Raw genomic sequence first — 27,907 nt, 5'->3', positions numbered from 1 at the left:
ATGTTTGAGGCCCAAAGAGGTTGAATTATCCAATATTTAGAGAAAAGTCCAAAAAATGAAAACAGATTTATGTAGAACTTCTTTTCTTCCCAACACTCATGAATCATCTCACAACCCATTACATTTTTTATGTCTTGTGACCCATAAAAGAGGTCCCGAACTAAACGACTAAACTGTACATATAACAGTTAAAACTGGCTCCACTGCAACCAGCAACTTGCACGTTGATGCATTAGTATTATCAATCTAATTGTGTCATATGTCAGTCACAGAGGCCTTTCCTAAAATACTTAGATCAACAGGACCATATATTAGCTCTTAAAAAGAAAGATTCTCAGAAAGCTCCTGTTGTATGTAGATAAAAGTTACTATTTTGTTTACATGACTTCCTCTGCTGACACACCTTAAATGCTTCACATTGGCAGTAACCGAAGCCAGATTTTGATTGAGTAGGGCGGTGTTGCAGCTTTGCCCACCCCCTCTCATGTAAGTTATATCTCAGCTTTCTCAAAATGCTTCTCTAAATTGCCTGCTCCTCTTGTTGTTACCCTTTTTATGATTTAATAAGGGAAATCAATAGAGTGAGGAAGGGTGGGGCTTGCCAGACAAAACCTACTTGTGCATTGCCAGGTTTCCATAAGTAAAATACTTTTCCTTTTACTCTGTTTAAATCATCAGTACAAACAGTGCTACAAAATCCCTGTTTCAAAAAGAACTATGCAAAAGACAGAAAAAAAAAAGAAGAAATAAAAAAGAGCCATAAAGTTTAAATATTATGTTAGTGTTGCTGCTAACAGCAAAAACATATTGTTTAAAACCATGGTAAGTCTTTCCAAAGGATTTTAGCTTCAAGGATTTACTCTCATTTAGCCACAAGAGCGCTGTAACGCCTGGCTCACCATCAGAAATCATATTGAGGGGTTGAGGTCAGAGCTCTGTGTAGACCAGTCAAATTCGTCACCACCAAACTGGGACAAACATTTCTTCATGGACAGGGCATTTGTCATGTTGAGACAGGAAAGGGCATTCTCCAAACTGTTGCCAAAAATGCTCTTGTAAAAAAATATTGCATGTACTAGCATCAAGCCCCAGACCAAAAGTACACATGTGGCCATACTTTTGGTTATATAGTGTATTGTGTCAATTTACAATGAGACAAAATACTTCCTGAACGAGTGGCACCTTGTGAACTCCATAAGGTAGAAAAGCTCAGATTTTTTGGTTTTAAATTAACTTGACAGCAGAAAGATATTTACTTAAAGTTTAACTGAACAGTTACATGAGTAGGTAAGATAGGTGTAGGTGTAACTTTTCTTTACAGAGTTTGTTTGGTAGATTCAAAACATTTTAGGTAGGTGGGGTTGCACTGGGGAAATTTGGACATGACCACAATATTTCCCAAATTCTTGGCCCTGTTCATCAGTGTGCCAGTACTTAATAAAAAATATCTCTAATACAACACACTGTTGTTGCATTACTTTCTAAATCCAGTCGGACTGCTCACTTTAGCTCTCTGATTTAATATCTATATAATCTGCTGGCTCGTATGGCTGCGTTCACATCTAAGTCCTGCGTGTTCTATACTGCAGCAGACAGAAGCAGTTCAACAAGAGTTCACGGCAGGCAGGAGTAGTTTTTTGTTTCTTAGTGTGGTTTTATTCTGTAATCAATTTTTTATCATCAATGGAAATATTGTCTACAGAGGAAGAATCCCAACATCCTACGAGCCGTCCGTCCTGTGCGGAACAGATCAACCAGGTGTTACCAAACAGCTGAGTGTTACCACCGAGCAGAGTGTCACCGCACCCTGTGTGAGACAGCCAGTGTGTGGAGGGGTGAATTGTGAAATGTTAATATGAACGCACTTGTGCGTCCCTGTGGTTACGTGTATCTACCTATGGGATGAAAATACACACTTCCATATCTCTTCTCTGTATATGTGTGCATCTGTGAAGGGGTGAAGAGGTTTGTGTGTGTGTGTGTGTGTGTGTGTGTGTGTAAAAGTGAGAGAGAGAGACAGAGAGAGCGAGAGGAGAAGCATGACCTACATTTGGCAAAGCTCATCGTATGAGCATGAAACTGCCTAACATCACCCCAGAGCTCCTCAGCACAGAGCCACGCGATTGGCTGATTTCAGCTCCAGTCTGACAACAGCACTGGCATCACCCAGGGGGAGGGGGAGGGGAGAGAGAGAGAGAGAGAGAGAGAGGGAGAGGAGGACATGGGGAGGAGGCACATACATTAAATCCAAAAGAAGAAAAGATGCAAATAGATGATTGGATAGAGAGAGAAAAGAGATGGAGAGCATGAGAGTGAAGTAAAGGCTCCAGTTGGAGACAGCAATGCTTATGACAAAGTGTGTGTGAGTGTGTGTGTATTAGTTACATTTTGGGGACGGTAATATGTCTTAAATGGTAACGTATGTTTTGGTCAAAAATCTGGCCCCCACAAGGTAAAACATTACATTTTAGGGTAAAGGCTCATTGGTCGTTTCGTCACTTCAGATTTAAATTTTGTTCAAACATTCATAGTTCCCAGAGGATGCATCTTAATAACTTTGGCCATCCCCTGAATTTTCCACCAGCGCTACTATGAGGTTCACATCTGGTGGTTTTGAGAGAAATGTCTCACCAACTGTTGTATGGGTTGCCATAAAATTTGGTACACACATTCACGTCCCACCTGGGTTGAATTGCGATAAAACTTTGGTGAATTCTTTATTTTTCATTTGGTGGCATCATCAGGTCAAATTTGCCTGTATGCAAGTACAGCCTCACAGAGCCACTAGCACGGCTGTCGACTCTTAGTCGTGTTTGGTTGTGGGAAGGGTTAGGCAGATAGTAAGTAAGTCAAGAGTGTGTGTGTGTGTGTGTGTGTGTGTGTGTGTGTGTGTGTGTGTGTGTGTGTGTGTGTGTGTGTGTGTGCGTGTGCGTGCTCGCGTCCATACTATATTTGTGGGTTGGTGTATAGATGCTGATTTTGGCATCTTTGGTCATGTGAGCTGTCGCAATAGAGCAGGGATTTGTAGCACAGCACCTCTAGAGCTGACAAACACACACATGCAAACACACACTCACACACACACACTCCCTCCCTCTTCTGTCCCACTCTGTCGTTCTTTTTTGTCTCTCTCTCTCTCTCTCTTTCCCTGAGATCCCCAGGCACAAGGCATTATGGGAATCACTCTGGCATGGCTCTCGCTCTTCACAGCTTTAATCTTTAAGTTGTTTCCATAGAAACGACTATGTTCACTCAGTTGATAACTGTTGGATGGTTTCTAAAGCTATAGAAGAAAGTCCTCACCCAACATAAACCTCCCAAGCAACCTGACAACAGAGGAACGTCTTAGTCACTGTAGGCTCATTGATCCATTACTTATAAATAATGAAGAGTCAGTATTGATGATGCCAGGCACGCAGGACCAAAATAACTGCTTCCAGATGATATTTTTATTCCTGGAGTGAGAAATGTCCACCATTCATTACAAATTACATTACTGTGTCACTAGTACAGCTAGTTCTTAAATGGTGGTTTTGGTACAGAGGTGTGATATTTTAAGGAAAGATCAAACAAAAAAGGAGATCGATAATCAATAAGCCTATTAATTGAAAGCTAGGTCACACCTGAACATAGGAGACAAGGCAGGTGACATTTAGTAGGTAACGTGTTTAGTGAACTCAGCTCAGCCCAGCTTGGGTTATTTCAGGTTGAGGTAGCAGCAGCAGACCCCCTCCTGTCGTCAGGTACAGTATGTTGGTGTCTCCTCAGTTGCCTCAGAAGCCCTTTCTCCTATCTTTGCTTCTCCCTGTCTCTCTCTCTGTATGTCACTGTCTGTCTCTCTCTGGGGCTCTGACATGTCTGCACATGCACGCGCGCACACACACACACACACACACACACACACACACACCTACACACACACACACACACACACACACACACACACACACACACACACACACACACACACACACACACACACACACACACACTCAACAACACACAAGCTTAAAAACTAAACATACCAATGTAAAAATATATGTTAACTGGCTGGATTAACAAATAAGAAACGATCAAAACACACACACACACACACACACACACACACACACACACACAGACGTACATTTACCTGTGTACACACAGAAGCAGACACACACACACACCCATTCACACTATGACCAGCGGTAGGAGTCTTCCTCATCACACGCACAGCAGGAGATCACCCCCTCCCTGCATATGTGCTGGTTTCCATGGAGACACGCAGTTAAAAATAACATGGGCGATGGCTTGTCTTGTGCCATTCCACCAACATGGCTGAAGCATTCACACACACAGGCGCACACATACACACACACACACACACACAGTGGCACAGAATAATGCTGGCTGAAGTGTGTTGACAAGCACACACAGAGTACAATATGAAAACACAAACACACATGCACGCACACGGACACAAATACACACACACATACACACACACACACTCTGCCACCATCATTGTTGGCATGATAGTGCCGTTTATTCCCACCCTCCTGCTGTTGATCTATACAAAGATGATATCAGACGTTATGTTAGAGGGAGATTAAAACAAGACGCTTACTGTAGTGGTTTAAACTAAACTGCTTTTTGTCGAGTTATGTTACAGTATACTTGAGAGCTGTGTTGTTTATGGCCTTCAAGGATAACGGCGTGAGTAAAGACCAAAAGCAACAATGTGTTAGTCATTTTCTCAGTACTTAGTAACTCTTTACGCAGTCCACAGGCTTAGTGGCTCTTAGCCCCGAGACATAAATTTTTAAAATTGGCTCACAGATATATATACTTTTTAAAAAGACTTGGTAATTTCTTAAAACAGCTGGGCACTGCAGTAACTGAGTAAATAGTGCGTTTGTTGGGGACTATTTTAAGCTGTGAATTAATGCACGCTAGTGAGTATTTATGTCAGCAGGATCGTGTGTGTGGGATTGACTCAAAATAAACTACTGTGCCTGTGTTCAATGTAATGAAGGAACATGTCGGCTCTTTGATGTGTTTTTAATAGTATATAACCCTTTCACGCATGAATTATGATAACCTCAGTTAGGATTTTTTTTACTAAGTGTTTTTATTCATCTTTAGGCATGAAAAACAACCCAAATTTTATAAAGATATTTTTACATGTCCAGTAGCTGAAATATAGCCAGTGATGCATGATAATAATTTCCTCCCAATATAAAATCAATACTTGGAAAATGTAGCAATTGCATGACTCCTTAGATGTTACTTGATGTCTGTCAACCATCTTGGTTTCACTCTTTTTTTTTTCCACTTGCAATGGCTTCCCACTGAGTAGCAGTGTATGAGATGATGCCGTAGCATCCACTGTAGTGGCTGATGTGCAACTATGCCATCAAAACTCAAGCATATACAAGAAAACAGCTTTTGAATAGCTGTACACTGTAGTGACCTCTATGGATGAAAGGGTTCATTTGGACAACAGCGGAGCTCTATAGCACAGAGAAATAGGCTATAGGCTTCTTAGTAGGATCAATCACTGTGATGGTACTAATTAAAATATCATATCACTATAATAGCTATGTGTTTTTCTTTTTCTTCTTCTCCTTAGAATTTCTTTATAGTTTACTGCTTCTTGACCACCTTAAATAAAATCAAAAGAGGAAAGATTTTGTGTGCTTGACCCATCCCCCTCTGTGCTTCATGGAGGCAATGTTACACAGGTATTACAGCATGAAGATAATATGATGTTTTAAGGGAAGAACCTCTGATTCACTTCATCAAACTTCAAAAAGAAACAAGCTTAACACAGCAGGTCCGACACTTTAAGCTGCCTAGTAGAATCACAAACCCGGAGAGGACAGCATCAGTGAAACAAGCTACGGTGTCAGCCCAAACATCACAGAGCAGTTGTCAGGGAAGCTAGAAACAGAGAGAACCAAAGGATTTGTTTGTTCTACACTAGCCGTCGGGGTTATTCACTAAAATCCATGCTAAGTAACTTATGCAAGCAGACAAATGTACATCACGTCTCTTAGCAGGTATAACATTTAATCCAAACCCAAAGATCCCAGATGACCCCTCTGGTACCTCAGACGCTGTATGGGTTTGACATTGTGTGTGTGTGTGTGTGTGTGTGTGTGTGTGTGTGTGTGTGAGATGCTAATTTGTCTGCATGTTTTCAAACTAATACACCACTCAGACAAAATATACAGCAGTTACTATTGACCAAATAGAGTAGAATAAAATAATCCTGTAGTTTATGCTTCACTATTTTTCTCTCCATATTTCCCCCCCTGATTACTGCCACTTTAGGAACAATACTACAATATTCATGAGGAGTGGGAAAATACAGAAGCCTCACAAAATTTGGGCAAGCAGAGGAAGCACTACAGCGACATGATATGATAAAACATTGATCTCATGCCGTTGCTTTTCTCAGCAACCATGTACCAACTGTCGGAAATACATTGTGGGATTGTGGCTTGTTCTGTAAATGGTTTTGTGCCTCACATTGATGTGCAAAATATATAGGTCTTGAACTCATTTCCAAACAACATTTTTTTGTTTGTATATTAATTTAAGCAGTTTTTTGCTTAACTGTTTTGTGTAAGTGTTCATAGTTTTAAGTTAAAATATATACTTGGTAATCAAGTACACTTAATATTTACGTGTTTGCTTTGTAATGTCAATACTGACTCTATCCTGCATGAGGATATAAGGATAGAGGGTTTCATATGTTGTCTCTTTTCTTAGGTCCTCTGAAACAAATGTGTGAATCTTGGCTAAAAAAATTAAACTGACTTTAATTAAAGGAATGGCTCCAAATATTTGCCGGGCATTTCTTGGCCAGGTTTCCCCTTTTCCAGCGTTTGTGCCAAACTAAGCTAACCAGCTGCTGGGAGCATATTTACCTTACAGATTTGTGAGTGGTACCTTCTCAGCTACCTCAAACTCTAATGTACTAAATGTTTAAATATTTTTTGTAGTATCAAGCTGAAACCAGGATGCGATTAGCCTCCCATAAACTGGAGGCAGAGAGGAAAACTATCCCTTCTTACTCTCAAAGTTAAACAAATTGAGATACAACGTATTGATTTCTGATCTTTGAAAAATTATTTGGTAGATGATATCACTTTTGCCTAACTTTCAGATTTTTTCCAAATAGCAAATAAGTGTATTTCCCAAAATGTCAAACTATGCTCTTAAGGGAAATTAATGGATAAGTGATCAACTATGATGGAAGTGCTATTAATTAAGAAAATGTTGTTTTGTTCCATAGAATACTGACTTTCAATTAAGATGTTTACTACAGTGCGTATGCACACTGTGGCTGATTTGTTTTTCAGCTCGATCATATTCTTTCATTCTTAACCTTCAGAAACTATGTGATAAACACATGGCAGCACTCACAAATCCTTCAGTGATGTGCCTGTCAGTCCGCACAGGCACACAGTATTGTCTCTGGCTGTGTGTAGTGTGGATGTTGTGCCACTAAGGGGCAGCACAGGAGCACTTTCAGTTGAAACTGTTAATAATGGGTAGACAGCGTGTGCAGAGCGAGGAAATAATCCCTTGAACATTTAACCTGCTGTTATGTTGTTGATATTTCCTCTGGCTTGTTGGGCTCACTGTGACGTTGAGAGAGTTATAAATAAAACTTTGGCTTTATTGTCAAATACTGTAACTCACCTCTGCATGTCATTATAGACAGACCTCAAACCCTTCTAGAAATTTGCACGCAGTCACACACAAGCCTCTTATAACATGAATGTTGTGCAGGTCAGAGGGACAGAACAGAGGGACTGAGGAGGGAGGCTGAACAATAGTGCAGGTGTGCAGCTGGGGAAAGAGGGATGGGAGAAGGGAATGGGGGTAATATGATTTATTCATTTTGTGAAGAAGGAGGGCAGGGACAAAAATACAGAGAGAAACAGAGGGGGAGAGAAATAAAGGTATTTCATCCAGATTTATTTATCACGACTACTACTTCTGCCATGGCTCAGAAGCATCAAAACCAAGAGAGATCAAACTGGAATATACAAAATAATTTAGCATGGCTCCTACATAAAAACAAGTCTCCAAAAGTGTGTTTAAGTGACTTTGAAGATGATACTGAAAGTGATTTGGCCTAAGCGCCTCAGGGAAGCCATCAGGGCCCTATCCTAGGAGCTCAGGTTACGATGCAGCTCATATGCGGTTGATGTTTCATAGATCACTCAATACCACAGCTGACAAACAACCCCAGGGACAACAAGCTATTAAAGACCTCCCAGCAGTCCTCTTTAGTGAAATTGCTGTAAATAACTGAGGCAAGCCACAAGGAACATCCGTACATTTAATATTCACAACCATGTTCTCCTCCTCTGTTTGTGCTGATGTTGACCACTGCAGTGAGGAGCGCGAGGACACGTGGTGGGTCTGCGTGTGTGTGCGGATATTTTTGGTGTGTCCGTGTCGTTCCCGGCCACGGCGGGAGGCTGAAAGCTCCTTGAGCAGACTGCCAGCTCCGCCAGCTCTACTCCAAAATCAGTGAACTGCCAGAGCTCCAGATTACAGCAGATTACCGGGCAGGGTGCTCGTACACTCTCTCTGTCTCTGTCTCTGTTTGTGTGTGGGTGTGTGTGTGTGTGTGTGCGTGTGTGTGTAATGCTGTTTATTTTGCAACCACATGGGGATGTTGACTACTCATATCCAGCATAGACAAAGACGAAGTTTCCTTGATCAGGACACTGAATAATTTTCAGAATAATGTGTTTTCAGCTTTTCAAATTATGGCCCAGAAAGTTCATTTGTTCATTTCTGCCTCACAATTTTAACTTTCAGCAATTATTTGACTATAGAATGCTTTTACACCAATACAAAGTCAGGTGTTCTCACACACGCACACAAACACACACACACACCCTTAGATCATCACTCTTGGTGGCAGCAATAGAGGGATTGAACACGTGATACATATTCCCAGCATGTGGTGGATTAATACATTAATACTTTGTGGCTGTGCGCCCCCCTCCTTTCACATATTACTGCATCATAAAGAGATTACGGTCAGGGACAGGCCATGCCCAGGCAGGATTCTACCATTTGACACTGGCAGACGGGGGTGACTCGTAGAGACAACAGAGACGGGACAGAATAGTGTCCGAGTTTGTGATGGTGCATAGGTCATTCCTTGCGAGTGCGATGCAGCTCTCGGAGAGACCAAAGTGAAACTTCCACACATCATGTGGACAAAAAAAACTAAAAAAAGAAATATTCCCTTTTAGTGGTATGTTGGGTCAGCTGAAGGGAGGAGAGAGCAGGGACAGCAGGTGGGTGGGTGAGGAGGTGGAGGGGGAGGGTCTGTGTCTGCAGATGTTGCTAGTCTGGATGTTGGGCTCGCACAGGAATGTTTTAGAAAGGTCTGCAGGAGTGTGTAAGGTGGTGTTATTGGGAGACAGATGACAAGGAGTCTAGAGAAGAAAGGGAGGAGCGACAGAGAAAAACAAAAAAGAGGAGAAGAAGAGGGGAGAGTAGACAGCTGCTGACCATGGCTTTGGCTTGTCTCGGCCTAGGCTGTGTCCCTGTGCGATCCAAAGGTACTGTCTGCGACATCAGTGTGTTATTGCCTGTTCAGTTCCTGTCCTCGTTGTTTATACTGTTAAATTACTTCTAATGAAGACAGGGATGTGACTGTAGTGTCGTTGTGATGATGTTACACTTTGGCAGCGTTATAAAAAAAATTAGTCTGTCAGACATACTCACAACAGTCAATATATGTTTATGCATTTTTAAGATGCTATTTTAGCTAGTTAATCATTGTTAAGTTACTGTATGTGCACACTACAGAGTTGTGTGCACAAAGTTGTTTTGATATGACTTAAACTGGTGAAAAGAACATAAACTAGAAACATGAACTATGCCAGGCTGAATTTTAGAACAGTTTGTAGAAAATGAGGCATAAGTCATGTAGAATATTTTCATTTGATGGGACGGTGCATCCTTAAAAAAAGAAAAACTCACTCATACTTTGAATATTTAATTTTACTGCATAAGCATCTAGAACTGCAATTATTAGTCAATTAAATGATAAGCTTATGGACAGGAAATTAATCAGCAACAATGCTGATAACTAATCGGACTGTTGGTCTGCCAGAAATAGACATTGGAAGACATCCTCTTGTGTTTTGGGAAATTTGTGATCTGCATTCATCACTATTTTGTTCCATTTTATTGACCAAACATCAATTAATTGAGGAAACATTCTGTAGATGAATTGATCTTGAAAAGAATTTGTAGTTGCAGATCTATCACAATCATATAGCTTTAATGAGGAGTTAACAAGGTTATCTGACGTTGTGGAGACAGATCATTTTGACATTTTGACTTAAAGCTAGTTGTTTAGGGGGTAAATTGTGTTGCAAAAAATGCAAGAGGATGCTTACTTGATTATTATGTATTTTGTCAGCAGTTGTATTCCACTGTGTATGCGCCGCCTGTAGGGAGTTAATGTAAAACTGTTATTCTTGAAAATTATTCAGCGATGTTCCCACAAAAGCAGCAACAGTTTGAACACTGTGGCTAAAACAAACTACTGATATCACTATAAAAAAATTATTTTACTACTGTTGATGGAATAAGTGGTGTGTGGTGTGACTGCTGAGCCCACGGACAGTGCACAGTTTTCCTCTGCAGAACTGGCCAGCTAGTGTTTCTTATATAACAGCTGTCTACTATGACAAGATTCTGCAGCTACTGCCATAGGGAGTGTGCTGCCTGACCCAGATACACCCTAATACATTCCCCACTAATGACTTACATTCACTCACATCTGGACCAGATAGAGGGTTACAAAATCATATAGCTGAACCAGAAAGGGAAAGAGCAATATTAGAGCAGCGACATGTGGGGAGTCAATGTTCTCATTGCAAATGTCATGGATGATTGTGCCTGGTTGTGATGCTTGTTGGCACGGCTCTTTTTTACACTATAGTGTGTCCTCTGTGTATAACAGAGGAGACGAAGCTGTTCACTGGCTTGCTGTGGTCTGCTACCGACCCTCATACTTTTTAAATGTATATATAGATATACATACATATACACTTTTTCCTTCTTCCCTAAAAGTTTGTGGATTTCATACCATAAGGCCGACATCAGCTAAACCTCCCGGATATGTTAATAAAAACATCCACTATTCAGGTAATAAAAATCAAACCCATTAGCCAGATGAAGCTGAAGTGGCGCCATAAAAATCCTTTTACATTTTAGCCAATAACCCGCCACCTATACATCACACGCTTAAAACCTCTGCATTGACATTGACAGTTGTTACTTGTGATGGCTCGACTGACATTACACCACATAAAATGTCATTTAATCAAGCTGTCCTGATTTTACAGTGCTAAGCACACTCCTGATGACTGCCTGATCACAGTCAGCTTTGATGTGTTGTCTTGGTCAAAGTTTATTGACGCTCATTTGTTGGAAAAGATTTGGTTGCATGTTATTTTCCTATTAAATGATATGTTGCTAGTGAATTTTTTAAACTTGTGTATCCAGGCTCAGGCTCATTGACATTAACTGACAAAAATTCTGCAGCTCATAAAGGCTAATGGTAAATCTTCTTGAAACTCCCTGCTGACAGTGACTCCATCCATCCATTGATTTATCTGTCTGTCCATCTATCCCTTGCTTTTCAAGTCAAGAGCGAACAGAGCAGCCTAAATGTCCTTTTCCATAGTGGACCTTTGGGGCATCCCCAAGCACTCCTACTGCCGATTCTGGTGCTGCCTGCCAGTTGGGAATGCATTAAACACCTGCAACGGGGAAGGAGGGACATCCTTACCAGGTGTCCACACCACGTCCACTGGCATCTCTTTGTGTAAAAAAGCAGCAGTTAGTCAGTCCTTGGAGTTGCTTTTCCTCAGATAGTCAGCTGAGTCAGGCTGATTCCAGCTGTCAGCTCATTAGGTTACATCCTGGCACGGTAGGACCAAGTTTATACCTGCCTGAGCTAGTTTTGAGCCCCTGGCCTGGTTTGATAATCTTCTGGATTCTATTCTTCTCAGGCAAAGGCTTTCCCAAGTAGACTGAGTAGTGTGACTCCATGACAGTCTGAACATACTTTCCCGCCCTTAAACTCAGACTATACTTGAAAAGACCTAGTTGGTACAACATGTAGTGAAAAGGCAAAAAAATGTTTAATTAGGCAGGAGTGAAAAGCTGGTCATCATAGAGGGGATCAAGATGTGCAAATACTTTAAATATGGGAACAACTTCATATTCAGACAGTCTCTTCTTGTGGACGCACGTGGTGTTTCATTCAGTTGTTCATGAAAAGTGGCAGAAATAGTTGTGTAAAGAATGAAAAAAAGAGCTTGAGAGAAAAGTCATCCCCCCACCCCAAAATTCCAATGTCTTGGTGGAGTTTCAAACACGGTTTGACAAACAGTTCGGTTGGAGTATAGTGGAGCCTTTGGACACCTCCACAAGTATCTGCCTTTAAACTTCAAAGTGATGATACACAGAGGGCACTACGACATAGCATCTAGCTTGTTGATATCTAATCAAATTTCCTTCATCCATCCATCCATCCATCCATCCATCATTGGTCATCTCTCCTCTCATTCATATCTTTCAGAAATTCTATTGATGTCTCTCTATTTGTCTTTTTTGTCTGACCGTTTTAAACATTGAAACAAACGTTTTATTTAAGATAGAGACAGAAGTCTATCATTCCCTGTGTAGCCATCAATTGTTGATGTGAATCTAAAAACTCTGATTAGTGTTTCTCTCGTATAAGATCAACATCAAACATTTTGTGTATTCTATGTAATCTTTGAACCACTGTTTTTAGAGGGTTTGGACCCTGTAAATTGCTGCATTACTCTTTTTTATGTATTGCATTGCATTTCTTTATTATGTAGTGTTTCCTACCTTTTTTTTTTTTTTTTTACTGTGCCTCCTTTCCTCTCCTCTCCTCTCCTCTCTGGGTGCTGTTGGCATGCAAGTCCTGATGATGACACTGCAAGTTGCTGACACTGCACCTGCAGATTTCAGGATGAGGGGAAGCAGAGATGGAGGAATACAGTAAGAAGGAAAGCGATAATCGGTAAAAGACAGAGAGGGAAAGAGAGAGAGAGAGAGACGGACAGAATGTGCATTAGATGATTTGTGCTCAGCCATGTCTTGACTGGTCCTGGATGTTAGCAATGGGTAACTACCAGCATAAGCTTCATCATAGTCGAATGCAGATGAGGAAGAGGAGGTTCAGGACAGCAAGAGCAAGGCAAGAGCAGGACAATGCAGGTAGGAAAAAGCGAGATGAAACTCAAATGCTACTAATAATTTATTTTTGGGAATTTTTTTGTGCTCCTGGAGGATTTCCTGGGATATGATGATTAACTTTGAATCCAGCACTGCATAGTTCATGTTTTACTGAGCCTTTTTAGGGCTACGTGTGTTACCGCCAGAGGGAAGGTTGGCGAGGTAGTGGACGGAGTGGTCAAGAGGGAATACTGATGCAGTCTGTGTGGACCAATCTGATGTTAAATACTATTTTTTACAGGTTTGTTTGGTGAAGTTGTCGTGGCAGCCTGGCAATTGATTATAAAGCTACATCTAATGGAACTTTGCTGGTGTTTTGTTAGCCATGCAGTCCCCAAATTTTGCTTCGCTTATTGCTACATCGCTTGGATGTTTGAGCCTCCCTGTGCAGAATGATTTATGTGCAGAGAGTCAGAAGGCTGCTTTAACGTTCATCTGCTGAATGAAGGTTTCTCAGCGCTCGCCTTAAATCTGAGTTTACAACTCACACAAGCACGACTCTTACAAGTGGTGGTTCGGTTTTCAAATTTAACAAGTGTGATGTGGAAAAATGGAACCTCCAACACACATACACTGCTGCGAGACATTTTGTGTCCCACGGTTGAAATGAACAATGTTTTCATATTCACATATTTTCACTGGATTTTACAATGTGGGAGAAGGAGTAGATGTGATTTTATTGGTGGAAAAAGTCAGACACACATCTATCATTCAAAACAGGGTGTTTTTAAGTCTATGTCTAAAAATGTCTAGTGGGGATCTTTAAATAAAAAAAATCTTTGTGCAAGTTTTTTGATGACACGCAGATTAAAGAAGGTGGGAGCATTTTAGCTGAGTAACAATTTTAGCACTACAGTTTGACAATTATGATGAGAAGATACCTTCATAGCAGGATCACAAGAAAAAGTATCAAAGACGAGGAAGAAGGAAGAGAAGAAAGAAAGATCAGGGAAACAAGTGGGCTGGCAAAATCGCTAATTTAACTGTGTCACAACAACTAGGTCAGCACCTTCTACAGACTGTTTTCAAAGAAACATCTTTGTTCCAGCCTTGTTCCAATATTCTACTTCACTGTCCATCTTTTTTCACTCTTATCGATGGTAATTACCACTCACAACCGGGAGTAACAAAGTATTCAAGGCATGTTTTTTGCAGATTTTGCAGATATGTCAGTTTAATGAGCAGACTAGCTCTATGCAACTAACATGGGAATCTCGCAGAAGTCCCTTATACATCCCATCATTTCAGCCTTCAGAGAGAGTAAAAATAATGCCCAAAGCCATTATGGTAAAATTCAAGTGGGTTTGCACAGCCGCAGAGTATTTTTGTTGTATTTTATAACTATTACCTTCATGAATGTTTAACGTACAAGGTGTGCTATTCAAAATAAGAAAATAACTTTATCTGCATGTGGCAGTCTTTAGGGCAGAAAGCTGTGTAATTGTTTATTTAGTGTGAATAAGCTGTCCTGCTGCGATTCTTTAACCTTGTAGTTTAAATCAGCAGAATGCTGCTGATGTGAGCTCGCTGATTTAATTGCAGGCAAATACGAACCTTGATGAGCAATGAAAGGTTGCCTGGCTACTGATGTACAGTGTGGCTTTCAAGGACACAATTGCATTTTGAATTCGGAGTTAAAAGAGGGGAAACAGGATTTATAATAAAAGGGGCTCTGAAAGCAGATAAGAGACGTGGATAATCACAGTCTCTCTCTTTCTCCTCGCCTGTAAATCAAGCGTTTTAATCTTTGGAAATGAAAGTCAGAGATTCTCAGTTGTACATCATTCATGACGGTGTTTTGTGCTAATAATAAATTGTGGTGGCAATAAACACAGCAGACTGTGAGAAATGTGCAGTGGTCCCCAAGTATATGCAGAGCTGCAGTGGTGGCGTGTGTTTAGCTGCCACCTGCTGGCATAACATGGCCTTGTCTAGTGTTTTATTGGACAATATTGACAGAGAATTGTAATATGTCTTCCATCAAACTCTCTTGATAGTTTATATGTAACAGCTTATAATAATATTTTCCTTATTTTCCTTTGTTTTGTGTATTTTCATGTGTTGACTGGTTTTATGAGGCCTCTGCCTGTAGGTGGTAAACTGCAAAGCCTGGCCTGGATCTCAGCTTATTGCAGTGTCTCTTACTGCTGTTTTTTCTCTAATGCTGGTGGAACAGGAGAGAGTAGCGCTGAGCCACTAATGTCTGCAAAGAAATGCCTTATTGCAAGAAACTTGACTTAAAGCCACTTATGTTGGATTACCGACTGGGAAATGCATGCGACTGCAACCCCCCTCCGTTTAAAAGTCAGTCGGTGTTTGTGACATACAAAGGATTTATTTGATTAGCTGCTGTTTGGTTTGAGAATTTGCATCATTAAAGGACAATCTTAACTAATAAGGTGAATCCTGTATCATTGCCGAAAGTGGAGGACCCGTCTTATAGAGGGGTTCCATGTCAAAATGTTGTTTTAAGATCTTTAGTATTTTATTTGAAAATGTAATCATACTCTGCACATTCCTAAATAAACATGTCAAACTGACAGTCAGCCTACCTGGCGACAGGTAGCGTTCCAATACAGAAATACTGGTTGGTTATTGGGGCTGTAGGCAAACTTTTAGTTTACAGTTGTAGTCTGCAGTGGACTCTGCACTCAATGAGCTCTTTAGGGTAATGGACTAGATGTAGGACATAAAGAGAGCTGGTAGAATCAGCTGGGGCCTAGCTCAGGTTCAGCTCTGTTATCCCAGAATCATCATAGTGATTCCGTTTAACATGTTCTGTCTCTCTCCTCTCTCATCTTAGCGGTGTCAAACCTGGATATAGAGAGCAAGCTGTCGCTTCACTATCAGGCACCATGGCACCAGCAACACAACGTGTTTCATCCCTGTACCCGACCGCCATGTCTGGAGGAGCTGCACAGAAACGCTCAGCTCAGTCTCAGAGCCCTGCACCGAGGTAAGAGAAGCTGATCCAGCCTGCACAGCTGTATCACACTGTGTACAAATTACATGGGTAGTGAATTTTCATGTGCATATTCGGGTCTCACAGACGAACAGCAGCGCCACCGCTCCACGAGTCGGGAGAGAAACAGGGTGACCATCTCTATCTCTGTGGCGCCCCCCATGCCCACCTTCCCCTCACCACACTCCATCCGCCGGCAGCAGCGGAGTCGCCTCGCACGAGCGGTAAGGACAGCGCACTGTGCACACGTGAAAAGATGACATGTCTCAAAATCAACCAATCTGGGGGCAGTTATCCACAAATCATTTACTTTAAATGGTGGAAAGTAAGACTATATTATGTGATTGTTCTGATTTGTAGGCAAATAAATTATGAGCTTATGTGACCAGTGTCAGCAATATAGCACAGTTGCAAAAATAGCAAACATGTAAACAAAATGAACTTTAAGCACAGTTATCATTGAACATCTGGCCTTGTACATTTTGAGTAAGGTATGGCATAGTGAGAGAGACATTAAAGACACATTCAGAAGAACATCAGATATGTGCTTTTAGACACCTGTGGTTCTTAATAAATATGTGTTACAATAAACTGACACAGTTTCTCATTCTGATGTTGCCATGCAGCAAGAGAGAGCAGAGAGGGAGCGAGAGCTGGACTATCAACCTAGAAAGGTAAAACAGAAACTCATCTGTGTCTTTATGCTCTTTCACATCTACTCAACATGTTAAAATTAGTGTTATTTCCACCTGTGTGTAGTTACTGAGGTCTTGTGTGACAATGCACTACAGTACTACATTAGATTGTGGTTGGATTGCTACCTGTACATATACAGTATATAAGTATGTTGAGTTTAGAACTAGTCTATTTTATCACACCGACTTTACATTCATTTCTTTCCTCCTGAATCTCTTGAAGGAGAGGGCAGTGAGAGAAACAGAGATCCAGACAATACAGAAAAAAGTAAGAAAATTCAATGTAAAAATAGTCTCTAATTTATTTAGTAAAAAACGTCACCAATTTTATCTGTGTTTGAGCACACAGCAATAATTGTATGCATGTTTTCCTCCTGCCACAGGAGAGGCCAGGGAGAGAAGCAGATATTCAGACGATCCAAAGAAAGGTAAGAAGAGCACAGACTAATATCACCACCAGACTTCTACGGCCACATTTTAACTCTTTTTTCCGGATTTTCCGTAATAATTTTAATATATAAAATGAGAAATAGCCACAGCAGAGATTTTGTAAGACCTTTAGAGAGAGGAAACTGGAAAATGAAAGAATACACAGACTGTCTCATTCATCTATCATCTTTTCTTTAGACTTTTTATTTAAAATTATGTAATATTTTGGTTTACTCATGTCATGTCATCTGTTCTTTTGTTTTTCTTTTTTCGTATTTTGTGTTCATAGTTTGAGTGCTTTTACTCACTTCACCCTATTGAAGGTTGCATCTTCATTCCATGGAGTAGAAAGGTATCAAGCATCGTGTCGTTTTCACTTTCTATTTACCGTTGAATGGCATTTGTTGTATTGTTTTTGCCATTACATATCTATTGATGCTAGAAAACGTGGCTGCTTTGTGCTAAACACTGCCATTGTAAATGATCTCTTTTGGTCTCTCCAGCAAAGTAAGTTATGTATTAAAATTATAGGGTTGTATCAGCACCTACCATGTATATAATGTTGCTGCTGTCTGTCTATTTCTCCCAGGCTACCTCGACAGCAGAAGGTGAAGGCGGTGAGGTCCTGGGAGGCCACAGAGCCAAGGCCTCAGCCCCTAATGCCCCCTTGACCAAGGACAAACAGACAAACTGGTCCAAGGAAAACCAGCCACCCTCAGATCAGAAGAGCAATGCCGACTCTCTAGACATCTCCTCCTGCATCATCCCCATCAATGTCACAGGTAGGATAAAGAGAAAAATAGAAAAATTCAAATCAAGGCAGGTCCTAGTGAGGCTCAACCCAGAAATCTTCTTATTGTGACGCAAAAGTGCTACTACTATTGTATTCACACACACACACACACACACACACACACAAATATATATACATATATATATATATATATATATATATATGTGTGTGTGTGTGTATTACACTTGAGCTTTTAACATGGCTTATGGCTTCTGTGTTGTCATTGCAGGAGTTGGGTTTGACAGGGAAGCTAGCGCACGTTGCTCTCTCGTCCATTCCCAGTCAGTTCTTCAGAGGAGAAGGAAGCTGAGGAGGAGGAAAACTATCACAGGAATACCCAAAAGAGTACAACACGACATGGGTTTGTTGGTGTTATAAACACACTTCTCACTGGTGAAAAATTTAGGTTTGCTATGCTGTTGGGGGTCTCAGTTTTGTAGATTTGGCAAATTGCAAATGGTTACATTACTATTTTTATTTTTTACAGCAAAGAGGGCAAGCTAAATGAGCAGCAACAATCACATGTAGACTAAATACTAGGCAGTCTTTTAGAATTGTTAACCAAACTGAACTAGTAAGCTACTAGTACTGGGCTGTGGACAATTTTCATGTGCATTTCACATGCTTTTAGCTTTGTTTTTGCATCCAAATAATATGATCATAATCATAATCAAATAATATGATAATATTATCATTAATCAGGGATGTACCAATTTTTGGCAGTAAAGTGTAAGTAAGTGTGTAAAACATTACCATTACCTCAGGCAATAACTGCCAGTAAGATTATGTAATGGAAAAAAAAATGTATTTTAAGCCCTGTTGTTCTGTTGTATTTCACTTAACATGCTTTGTCTCTTTGCATTCAGACTCTGATGAATCACCTGTAGCAAGAGAGCGCACAGTGATCGTCCATGCCAACCCCCACCAACTCTCTCTTTGTCAGGAAGACCTCTCAATCAGTGGTCGCCTCCATCACACTCGTGATTCAGGCTGCCAGACGGATGATTTCCTGATAGCATGTACGTTTCTGAGAATGCACAAGTACATTTCCTTCTATACTGCAGTTCCTTTTAGTCTTTCAGGCATATTTGTAGTATGGAGTAGGTTGAGGAGTTTACTTAAGTAATCTCTGCTATTAACTGAATTACACAATGTTTGACGTTGCAGTTATTGTTTGCATCTACTCATTCTCAGATAGCTGGCCATTGTTAAATTTGAACAGAAAAAACAATTTGAAGGGATCAAAAAATACTTTTATCTTCAAATTAGATCCATCAAACTGCAATTCAAATTACTTATTTATGGTAAACTAGGTATAGTCCATATGGTCGACATCCATGTGAATTAAAAAATGCCTCCCTCTGTTCCACTCCCTCTTCTGTCTTTTCCTCTTCAGGTACAGGTGCTCCCTCCAGAAGGCGCATCAGAGCTCAACGTGGCCATCAGGGAATCCCTGCCTCTCTGTCCCATTCAACAGGCAACATTTCTTCCCTGGGTGACCAATCAGATTCGACATACACCAGTGCTGCAGCCCACGGAGGACGCTTGCGCTCTCGAAGCCTACCGCGAGAGGGTGGACGTCTAATGGACAGTGACGAAGATGATGATGACAATTATGATGACGATGACGAAGACGAGGAGTTGTCGCCATATGAAGCAGAAGACTTTATCCCACCCGGCCCTAGTCCAAGAATGAAGATGATGATGATGAAGGATGAAGAAGAGAGTACAGATGACCAGGCAGCACCTGAGCCACTGCAACTCGGAAGCCTAAAAAGGTTGCAGCGATCCGGGGAAAGAGAAAGGGGGGGTGGAGGAGGAGGGAGTCCAGAGCATAGCTGGATGGAGAGGGGGCGCTCACGCTTGCCCCGCAAGGCTGACATGGGCAGCTGTGAAATCTCATCGAGTTCAGATACTTTCAGCAGCCCTATTCACTCTGTGTCTACAACAGGAGTCCTCGGCAGCCATGTGGACCACAAGGAGGACCACCAGTCATCGAGTGGGAACTGGAGTGGTTCCAGCTCCACCTGCCCCTCTCAGACATCTGAAACCATCCCTCCACCCTCTTCTCCACCACTGACAGGCTCATCCCACTGCGACTCAGAGCTGTCACTCAACACTGTGCCCAATGCCATTGATGAGGGATTTTCCTTGGATCCCTCATACCACTCTGACCTCAGACCCCAGGGCCAGGGCCACAGATCAAGCTCGTTCACATCCTCAGCCACAGACCAGCTGGATGATGCAGGGGTCAGTACAGCCAGTGAGGGGGAGTGGACATACCCTCCAGACCAAGACCAGACTGATCCCGACCATGACCCTGACCAGACCCAAAACCTGAGCCAGAGCCATGGCTTGGTCCAGTACAGCTCCAAACAAGGTCTAGAAGACCAAACCTGTTTCAGTGACAACAAGACCAGCAACAGTGAAAAGGAGCCTGGCTCTCATTACCCATCTGATACAGAGGGTTTCTACTCCTCTTCTGTGCATTTTGGAGAGTGTAATCAGAGTTACAGAGGATACACGTATAACTATGCAGACCCAGGGCCTGACTGTGGCCAATCCAACACTGTGGCAGCACCACTATCCCATGCAGTTTACCCCCAGACCTCAGCTGACTTCAGAGCAGGCACTATGACCCTGGGGAGGACCTGTCGTCCACTTAGGAAACCAAAAGTCAAACCTCCACCACCCAAACGGACCTCCTCGCTGAAGGAGACCAGTGGTAGTGTTGATGTTGGAACGGACACACAGGCAGATCAGGATCAACCAAAGACGGTTAGTGAACATGAGCATACCTTGTCTTCCACAGATATGAAGCTGGAACTGGAGCTAGAGCTTGGAGGTGCTCCAGAACCTCTACAGACATCTTGTCTAGTGGCAGAGCCTTTGGGAACTTGGGGAATGGGACTGCCTGAAACAGTCGACATAGTAGAGCCCATGTCCTTCAGCTCTGCAGATACGCACTCATTTAAGGATGAAGGTGCTGTGCAATCTGACTATGCAGACCTGTGGCTTCACAACACTGAGCTGAAGTCCAACAACGGTGAGTACACCTCCATGTCCAACTCGAGCACTGCCACAGGCACCACTGTCATGGAGTGCATCAAGTCACCGGACAGCTCTTCCTCCTCCACAGAAACCCAAGCCCAGGCCCATGCCCAGGCTTCCGAGACTAGGGCAACTAGTCCACCTCTCCCACCTGGAGACTTCAAACTTGGGTCACCTGAAAAGCTGGCTGGCCTAGCCTCACCATCAAGTGGCTATTCCAGCCAATCAGAGACTCCAACGTCAACCTTGCCCTCATCTTCGGCAGCGTTCTTCCCAGGACCTCTGTCTCCCTCAACTGGCAAGAGAAAGCCCAAAGTGCCCGAGAGGAAGTCTTCTCTCTCTTCACTGCAGCACTTCCCGAGAGATGGAGCTTCCATTTCCTCTGCCTATAAGAGAGACCCAGACTTCCCACCTCCACCGTCTCAACTTGATCTCAATGTTCTTCATGGTGGTTATGTCAGACACACGCTTTCCCACCGGACGCACCATATGCATACACTCCACCATAGCAAACACAGAGTCACAAATGTTTTAGGCACTGGAACAAAGTTATTGGTCCCTGACGCATCAAGTAACCCGCCGCCAAGTTCAAACTCTGCTCCAACAATCCCCAGCCCCAATCTAATGGTGATAACTCCATCTGCTCTTCGTTCAGTGCAGCTCCATCCTGTTAGCCAATCTACAGATAGTGCTACCACTACAGACCAGGAAACAGCAAGCGGAGCAGAGACTGCTACCAGGCCGAAATGTCCTCCTAGTAGTTCTAATCTGGCTCCACCACCTATTAACACTAGGCCTCTCCCTCCTCGCAGACCACCTCCCAGACCCCCAGGTCATGACCACACCTCCTCCCCTGAGCACTTGCAACCAACTCCCCCTGGCCGCCATCCTGATGGGCCTCCATCCTATGAAAGCCTGCTACTCAGACAGGACCGTTACGGACCTGGAACCTTCTGGGCAATGACGGCCTTCAGGACCCGGATGGATCCATCATCAGAACTCTCAGAGGACAGCTCACCCTTGCATCGGCCCGTGCCGCGTGCTCCCCACCCGTCACCTGTGGATCTACACACACATATCCACTCACATACAGAGTTCAGAGGGTTCACACACTCAGCTCATGCACACCCCGAGTTAAGGGTGTTGGGGGAGCGCTCGTTCTCCCAGGATGATGATGATGATGAAGATGACGAGGAGGAAGAGGAAGAGCCGGTGAAAGAGCCACCAAGGGCTGCATGTTCCAGAGGAAGCATGCGATCGGACCACCCTCCACCCCCAGCGTATGAGTTTGCAGGGGGATCCCACTTAGACTCAGGGCCCTGGGCTAGTCCAGTCAAAGTGCCTGGTACCAAAATGGAGACATCGCATCCTTACCTAATCAGCGATGCAAGGAAAGGAGGACATGAAGAGCAGGACGAAGAAGAGGAAGTGACATCAGGTGCTACCAGAAGTGCCCATCAGCAGCAGCCACAGGAGAGCAAAGATGACTCCACCACTCCTGACACAGAGGATTACTTCAGTAAAGGTAAGCGTTTAAACTAAATTCAACTGGAGGAAGTAAATATCTTGTAAAAATTGCAGAAAACAACACAGAAACATGTTTTTATATATTTAAGTAAAAAAAAAGTTTTAAAAAGTTAATTATGTAATAACCTCTAATCATAAACAGTCAAAGGATAGTTATTTTACAGCTTGTATACTAAATGATCAGACAACCAGATGACATGTGATAGGGATGTTGTGTGCTGCAGATTCCACACCCAGTGATAATTCATTGTCCCCTATGACGGATGACACCAAAGTGGATGATGACATTATTATCACATCACCCAACAAGACCCGTACAACTGAGGACCTGTTTGCCATGATACACAGGTGCTCTAATTGTTTGACTCTCTGTCCAGTCTCTATGTACTGCATGTGCTGTATGTTGCCAGATTTTAGTGGTGATCCAGCTACTTCAAAGTAATCTTTTATTTGTGTTTATGTTATTTTGTCTATCCCCGTGTGTAGTCATGCACGGAATAAATCTTAATTAGGACTATATTGTTATTTCCTCATTCAGATCCAAGAGAAAGGTCCTGGGCCGCAAGGATTCAGGAGACTTGAACGCGAAGTCTCGTCTCTGCCCTACAGCACCAGTGGCCCCTGTCACCACCGTCATGGTCCCACCAGCCCCTCCGCTCAACACCCCAGCCACCTTAGCCACTGCTGCTGGGTCACAACGAGCCCCTGTGCCAATCTACCGCAGCGCCAAGAAATCCAGCACGTCGAACGAGGAATTTAAACTCCTGTTGCTGAAGAAAGGTAGCAGGTCTGATTCCAGCTATCGCATGTCGGCTACAGAGATTCTGAAGAGCCCCATCACACCGAAAACCCCAGGTGAGTCCCTTCAGGAAGGGGTGAGAATGGCTGAGGAGCCACCGTCCACACTACAAGAGCCCCCCATTGGCCTAGACCCAATCCAAATACCGGGCCTTTTCCCCAGGGCCAACTCTGAGAGTTTCACCCCAAAAACCCTGCCAATGTCAGCTGCATCTCGACAGGGACGTTCTCGGATCCCCCCTGTAGCTAACAGCAGTCGCTACAGTACACGCAGCCGCCTCTACACAGCCCCCATGCAAGTCATTTCCGAAGGGGAGACGGAGAACTCAGATGGGAGCCCCCACGATGACAGATCATCCTAAAACCACCTGATGAGAGATGTCCTCTATTCTTAGCTGCGTTCTACATTTGAAATGGCCCCGTCTACTTTTCTAATCTTGGATAGGTGTGTCATCTGACTGTTGCTGAAGTGCACCCATTTTTGGATCTACCATTCCATTTAAGGGTGTCAGAGTGTTGTGCGATGCTGAATCATAAAGGGATGATTATGAAAAATTTGAGGATATACCTAAATACTGCATTATCAAAAGAATAGCTCTGTCATAGTTAAAAGAGCAAGACATGAGACCTATTTTGATTGAACTGTCTGTTTTTTTTAAAGTAAAAAAAAAAAACAGTCCCAAATGTTTGGTAAATTATGATAAGAAAAGGAATTTTGTGGAGTACGGACAATGTGCGTGTGCATGAACAAGCACACGCAGCATCCACTAATATTTCTACTTCTTGTGCGTTGAATGGTGTGGGTGCGTGTGCGTCGCTGAGGAACTGCTTTCTTATTAAAAATGAAAAATTCTTATGAAATTTAATATTCTTTCAACTTTTGCTGCCCAAAGCATTGGTCAGACCTCCCAGAGTCCATACTCAATATTCCTGCCAACAAGCAAGGGTTGTTTCATTGTGGAAGTTACTAACAACACAGTACCAACTTATTATATTTCCATCTGCAGACCTAGCATAGAAAGTATATCACACAGAGCCAATCATATATTTCCTCACATTAATTATATCCAAAAAGATAACATGATGCATGTATTTTTGTAAAACTGCGCCTCATGATGATAAAGTCTCACCATGTTGCATGCCCCTATATGGAAACATCCCCTGGATCCTGGTTTCTGTAGACATTTTTGTGGTTCCTTTGTATTATAAGAATAATCTTTCACTGTGAAAGATTTTAGTGACATTTGTACCACATTGCCAGTGATCTAAATTGATTTGTCTTGGATTTAAGTGTCTAACAAGAAGGAGCAAGGGCTTGCGCCTAGATGGGGCCCATTTGTCAAAGATACAGGCTAATTTTGGACAATCGCACAGTGGCCTTTCTCAACTAGAGGTGGTTGTAAGCAGGACATTTATAAGTCCCTGCACATATACATGGACCTGAGCCATGTTCCACCAGAATTCAATCACATACTCATTTAAACTCAACCTTGAAATTTAGTATGTCTCGACTGATTAAAGCTTTTCCAGCTGCTGGCCAGTCTTGCTGTGCTGACTTGAAGTGGAAAAGGTGCATTTTAAAGCAGTTTTAAAGATACCATTGAGTGCAGACGGTGAAAATGCTTTAGAAGGTCCCCAATCGGTTTGACTAGAGGTTAATTTGGAAAGACTTCCAAGAACCAACCTCTCTTTTGCACTTCATGATTCTTCAAGAATATTCCTTGAAAAGAAAATATATCTTATAATGAAATTGCATATGTATATTTGTACTGAATATAAAAAAAGTCATATCTATATAAAACAACAAGCAGAAATTTTATAGGGAATCAACCTGAGTGTAGCAAAGAAGAACAGGTCTCACAGACAACATTACACGTGAATCTTAACAATGTACACTGTTCTCCTCTCCTTGTTGCCTCTCCTTCATTTGCACTGACCCAGTAGCATTAGACAGGTGAAAGCTCAACCCAGTGGCTGGTGTACACCATTTTGTCTTACCTTCACATCACAAAATCTGAAAAAGAGGAGAGAAAGGGAGGAAAGGGAAACATACCACCGACATTTCAAAGTCAGCGATGCATCCGTTACATTGCTGCAGCCTTTTCTATCCAACACCGGGTTGGAGTGTGACGGAAGATCTCGCTTACCCTTCAAATAAATGTTACACATGTGGAGTATCCAGCGTGTTACAGAAGCAAACGATCATCAGTGAAAAGTTTGAACTCTCACCTGCCTACCACAGCAAACACAACACATATACTTCTTACATTCAGAGACCGTACTTCAGTAGAAACCATTCACTGTATTCTGTGAATACCTCAGCAAGCATATTACTGTTTTATTGTAAATGCTAACAATAGATAGATAGATAGATAGATAAATAGATAGATAGATAGATAGATAAATAGATAGATAAACAAAACCACAACTGTTTGATACTCAGCGAATCTGAATTGCAGAACTGACACTGTGTAAGATGGGAGAGAGTAAAAAGCTGTGAAATGATTATTAGAATTTTACATTCATCATACCCATATTGCTGAAGCGCACTTGTTCCTGTTCATTGTTTTATTTGTTGTGTTTTCTATCGCATGCAATAAGTAAAGAAAAAATTAAGAAGAAGAAGAAGAAGAAGAAAAGGACACCACCATATCATTATTTTTATCTGAGGGATGTCTCCATACCACGAGAAAAGATTTTGTATTTTCCGTTCAAATGTCAAGTTCAATAGTGTGTTCTATAGATGTACAAACTGTCTGGCTAATTCTGTTCTGTATAGTCGTGATCACAAACAGGGGTTTATCTTGTACTGTATATCTACTCACTGGACAATCATACGTATAAGAGACTGTAAAGAAAATGATATAGAATCTGTTGGGATGGAGAATCTGAACACCCTTGGTGCTGGGTCTTAGTCTTGCTGGAGCTGTGGAAGTTGGGAGTGAGAGAAATATTTTCCAGGAGAAACTAACCGCTGATTCAGTTTAAAGTGCATATCTGGACGAGCAGCTTTGGATAAAATCTACAAATGGAAAAGAAAAAGAAAAAAAGACAGAAAGAAAAGAAATGGAAAAATAATATCCATTCATAGATCCAAAAACTTGTTTGATCTGATCAGAAAGTCATTGTATTTACTTTTGACTCATGGTTGAATTTTTTGATTCCCGCAAAACATTATTCCTGAACAATTAAGATAAAGAAATCTGTAGAGCTGACGCAGTATTACATGAAAAATGCAATGTGACTCTGTGAAGTAGCGTTTAAAAGTTTGAAAACAAAAAAAGTATTTGACGATTTTTTTAATGTGATTTTTCTGTACTGTACCCGTCAATGATGCTACAGAGGTATTTTAAGACTGTTTCCTTTATTTGTAAAAGCAGTGGACAGATGATTGACTGACGCAATTTGATTAGAGAGACAGACTGTGAGGTTGCCATGCAGACTCCAGTTTAGCACTTATTTAGCCCTCTCAAACCTCAGTGCTCATCAGCTTGGGAATATAAAACAAGAATCTATAGCCTTTAGAGATTCTTTTTAACCCAACCTGTTTTCAAAAGTCTGCACACAATTATGCCCTGAAAGGGAAGCGTGAACAACCACAGGATAATTTTTCTCCAAGGTGTACAGTACGGAATAACACTAAAATAAGTGACAGAGAACAGGAAAAAAAAACACAAATGTTGAAGACACAGTGTAACTATCTATTTAAAAGAGGCTCCATGTTTAAAACTAGCTAGGACTTAACAGATTTGAATCACTTTTGTATTTTTGTATAAACCTGTAAATAAGTTTTTAAAGAAAAAAATGTTTCAAATTCTTTCTTTTGTAAAATAAATCAATAAAACAATAAAAACAAAAAAAGTTTTTTTTTCAAAGTTTACATGATTATTTCCAAGCCTTTGTATATTTTGGAGCTGTGCAACACCTTCAGTCTTGTATTTATTTTTTTGGGGGGGTTACAACATTGTGAAAATTCCATTATTCTATATCTAATTCATTTTAACAGCTCATCAGGCTGCTTAGTAACTGTGCATAGAAAAAAAAGCCAATAAATGTGATTGCGTTGAAACGGACGGCCTTTTGTGTGACGCTTCATTTCCTCCCCATCAGGACCGACTGCACTGAGACAATCCCTCCACTAGATGGCTTTAATGTCTTGTTTTAACCTCAACTTCAGTTTTTTTTTCCCTCCTTGAAATGAAGGTACTGCTCTCAAAAGGATCCTGCATTCAGCAAAATACAACTCAGATTCACTGCGGTTGAACTGACAAATACAAGCAATACAAATTAACAGAAAAAGGCCAAAAGAAGAAATGTGGGATTATCTCATAGTTATGGCCAATG

General features: G+C 41.8%; 1 protein-coding gene across 1 annotated transcript in view; it reads left to right on the top strand.

The window, feature by feature from the left end:
- The window catches only part of nhsb (Nance-Horan syndrome b (congenital cataracts and dental anomalies)), a 47,210-nt gene extending 23,285 nt beyond the window's left edge, over positions 1-23,925 (top strand). The window contains exons 2-13 of the mRNA XM_070834090.1: positions 16,112-16,264; positions 16,358-16,494; positions 16,897-16,944; positions 17,189-17,248; positions 17,349-17,393; positions 17,684-17,746; positions 17,984-18,176; positions 18,417-18,548; positions 19,054-19,206; positions 19,584-22,763; positions 22,990-23,113; positions 23,304-23,925. Of these exons, the coding sequence (XP_070690191.1) occupies positions 16,112-16,264; positions 16,358-16,494; positions 16,897-16,944; positions 17,189-17,248; positions 17,349-17,393; positions 17,684-17,746; positions 17,984-18,176; positions 18,417-18,548; positions 19,054-19,206; positions 19,584-22,763; positions 22,990-23,113; positions 23,304-23,925 (4,910 nt within the window). The remainder of the gene's footprint in view (positions 1-16,111; positions 16,265-16,357; positions 16,495-16,896; positions 16,945-17,188; positions 17,249-17,348; positions 17,394-17,683; positions 17,747-17,983; positions 18,177-18,416; positions 18,549-19,053; positions 19,207-19,583; positions 22,764-22,989; positions 23,114-23,303) is intronic.
- The last annotated feature ends 3,982 nt before the right edge of the window (positions 23,926-27,907 follow it).

This window comes from Pempheris klunzingeri, chromosome 1 (assembly GCF_042242105.1).
Source record: "Pempheris klunzingeri isolate RE-2024b chromosome 1, fPemKlu1.hap1, whole genome shotgun sequence".
NCBI classification, from domain to species: Eukaryota; Metazoa; Chordata; class Actinopteri; order Acropomatiformes; family Pempheridae; genus Pempheris; species Pempheris klunzingeri.
This window is presented reverse-complemented; position numbering and strand designations above follow the sequence as displayed.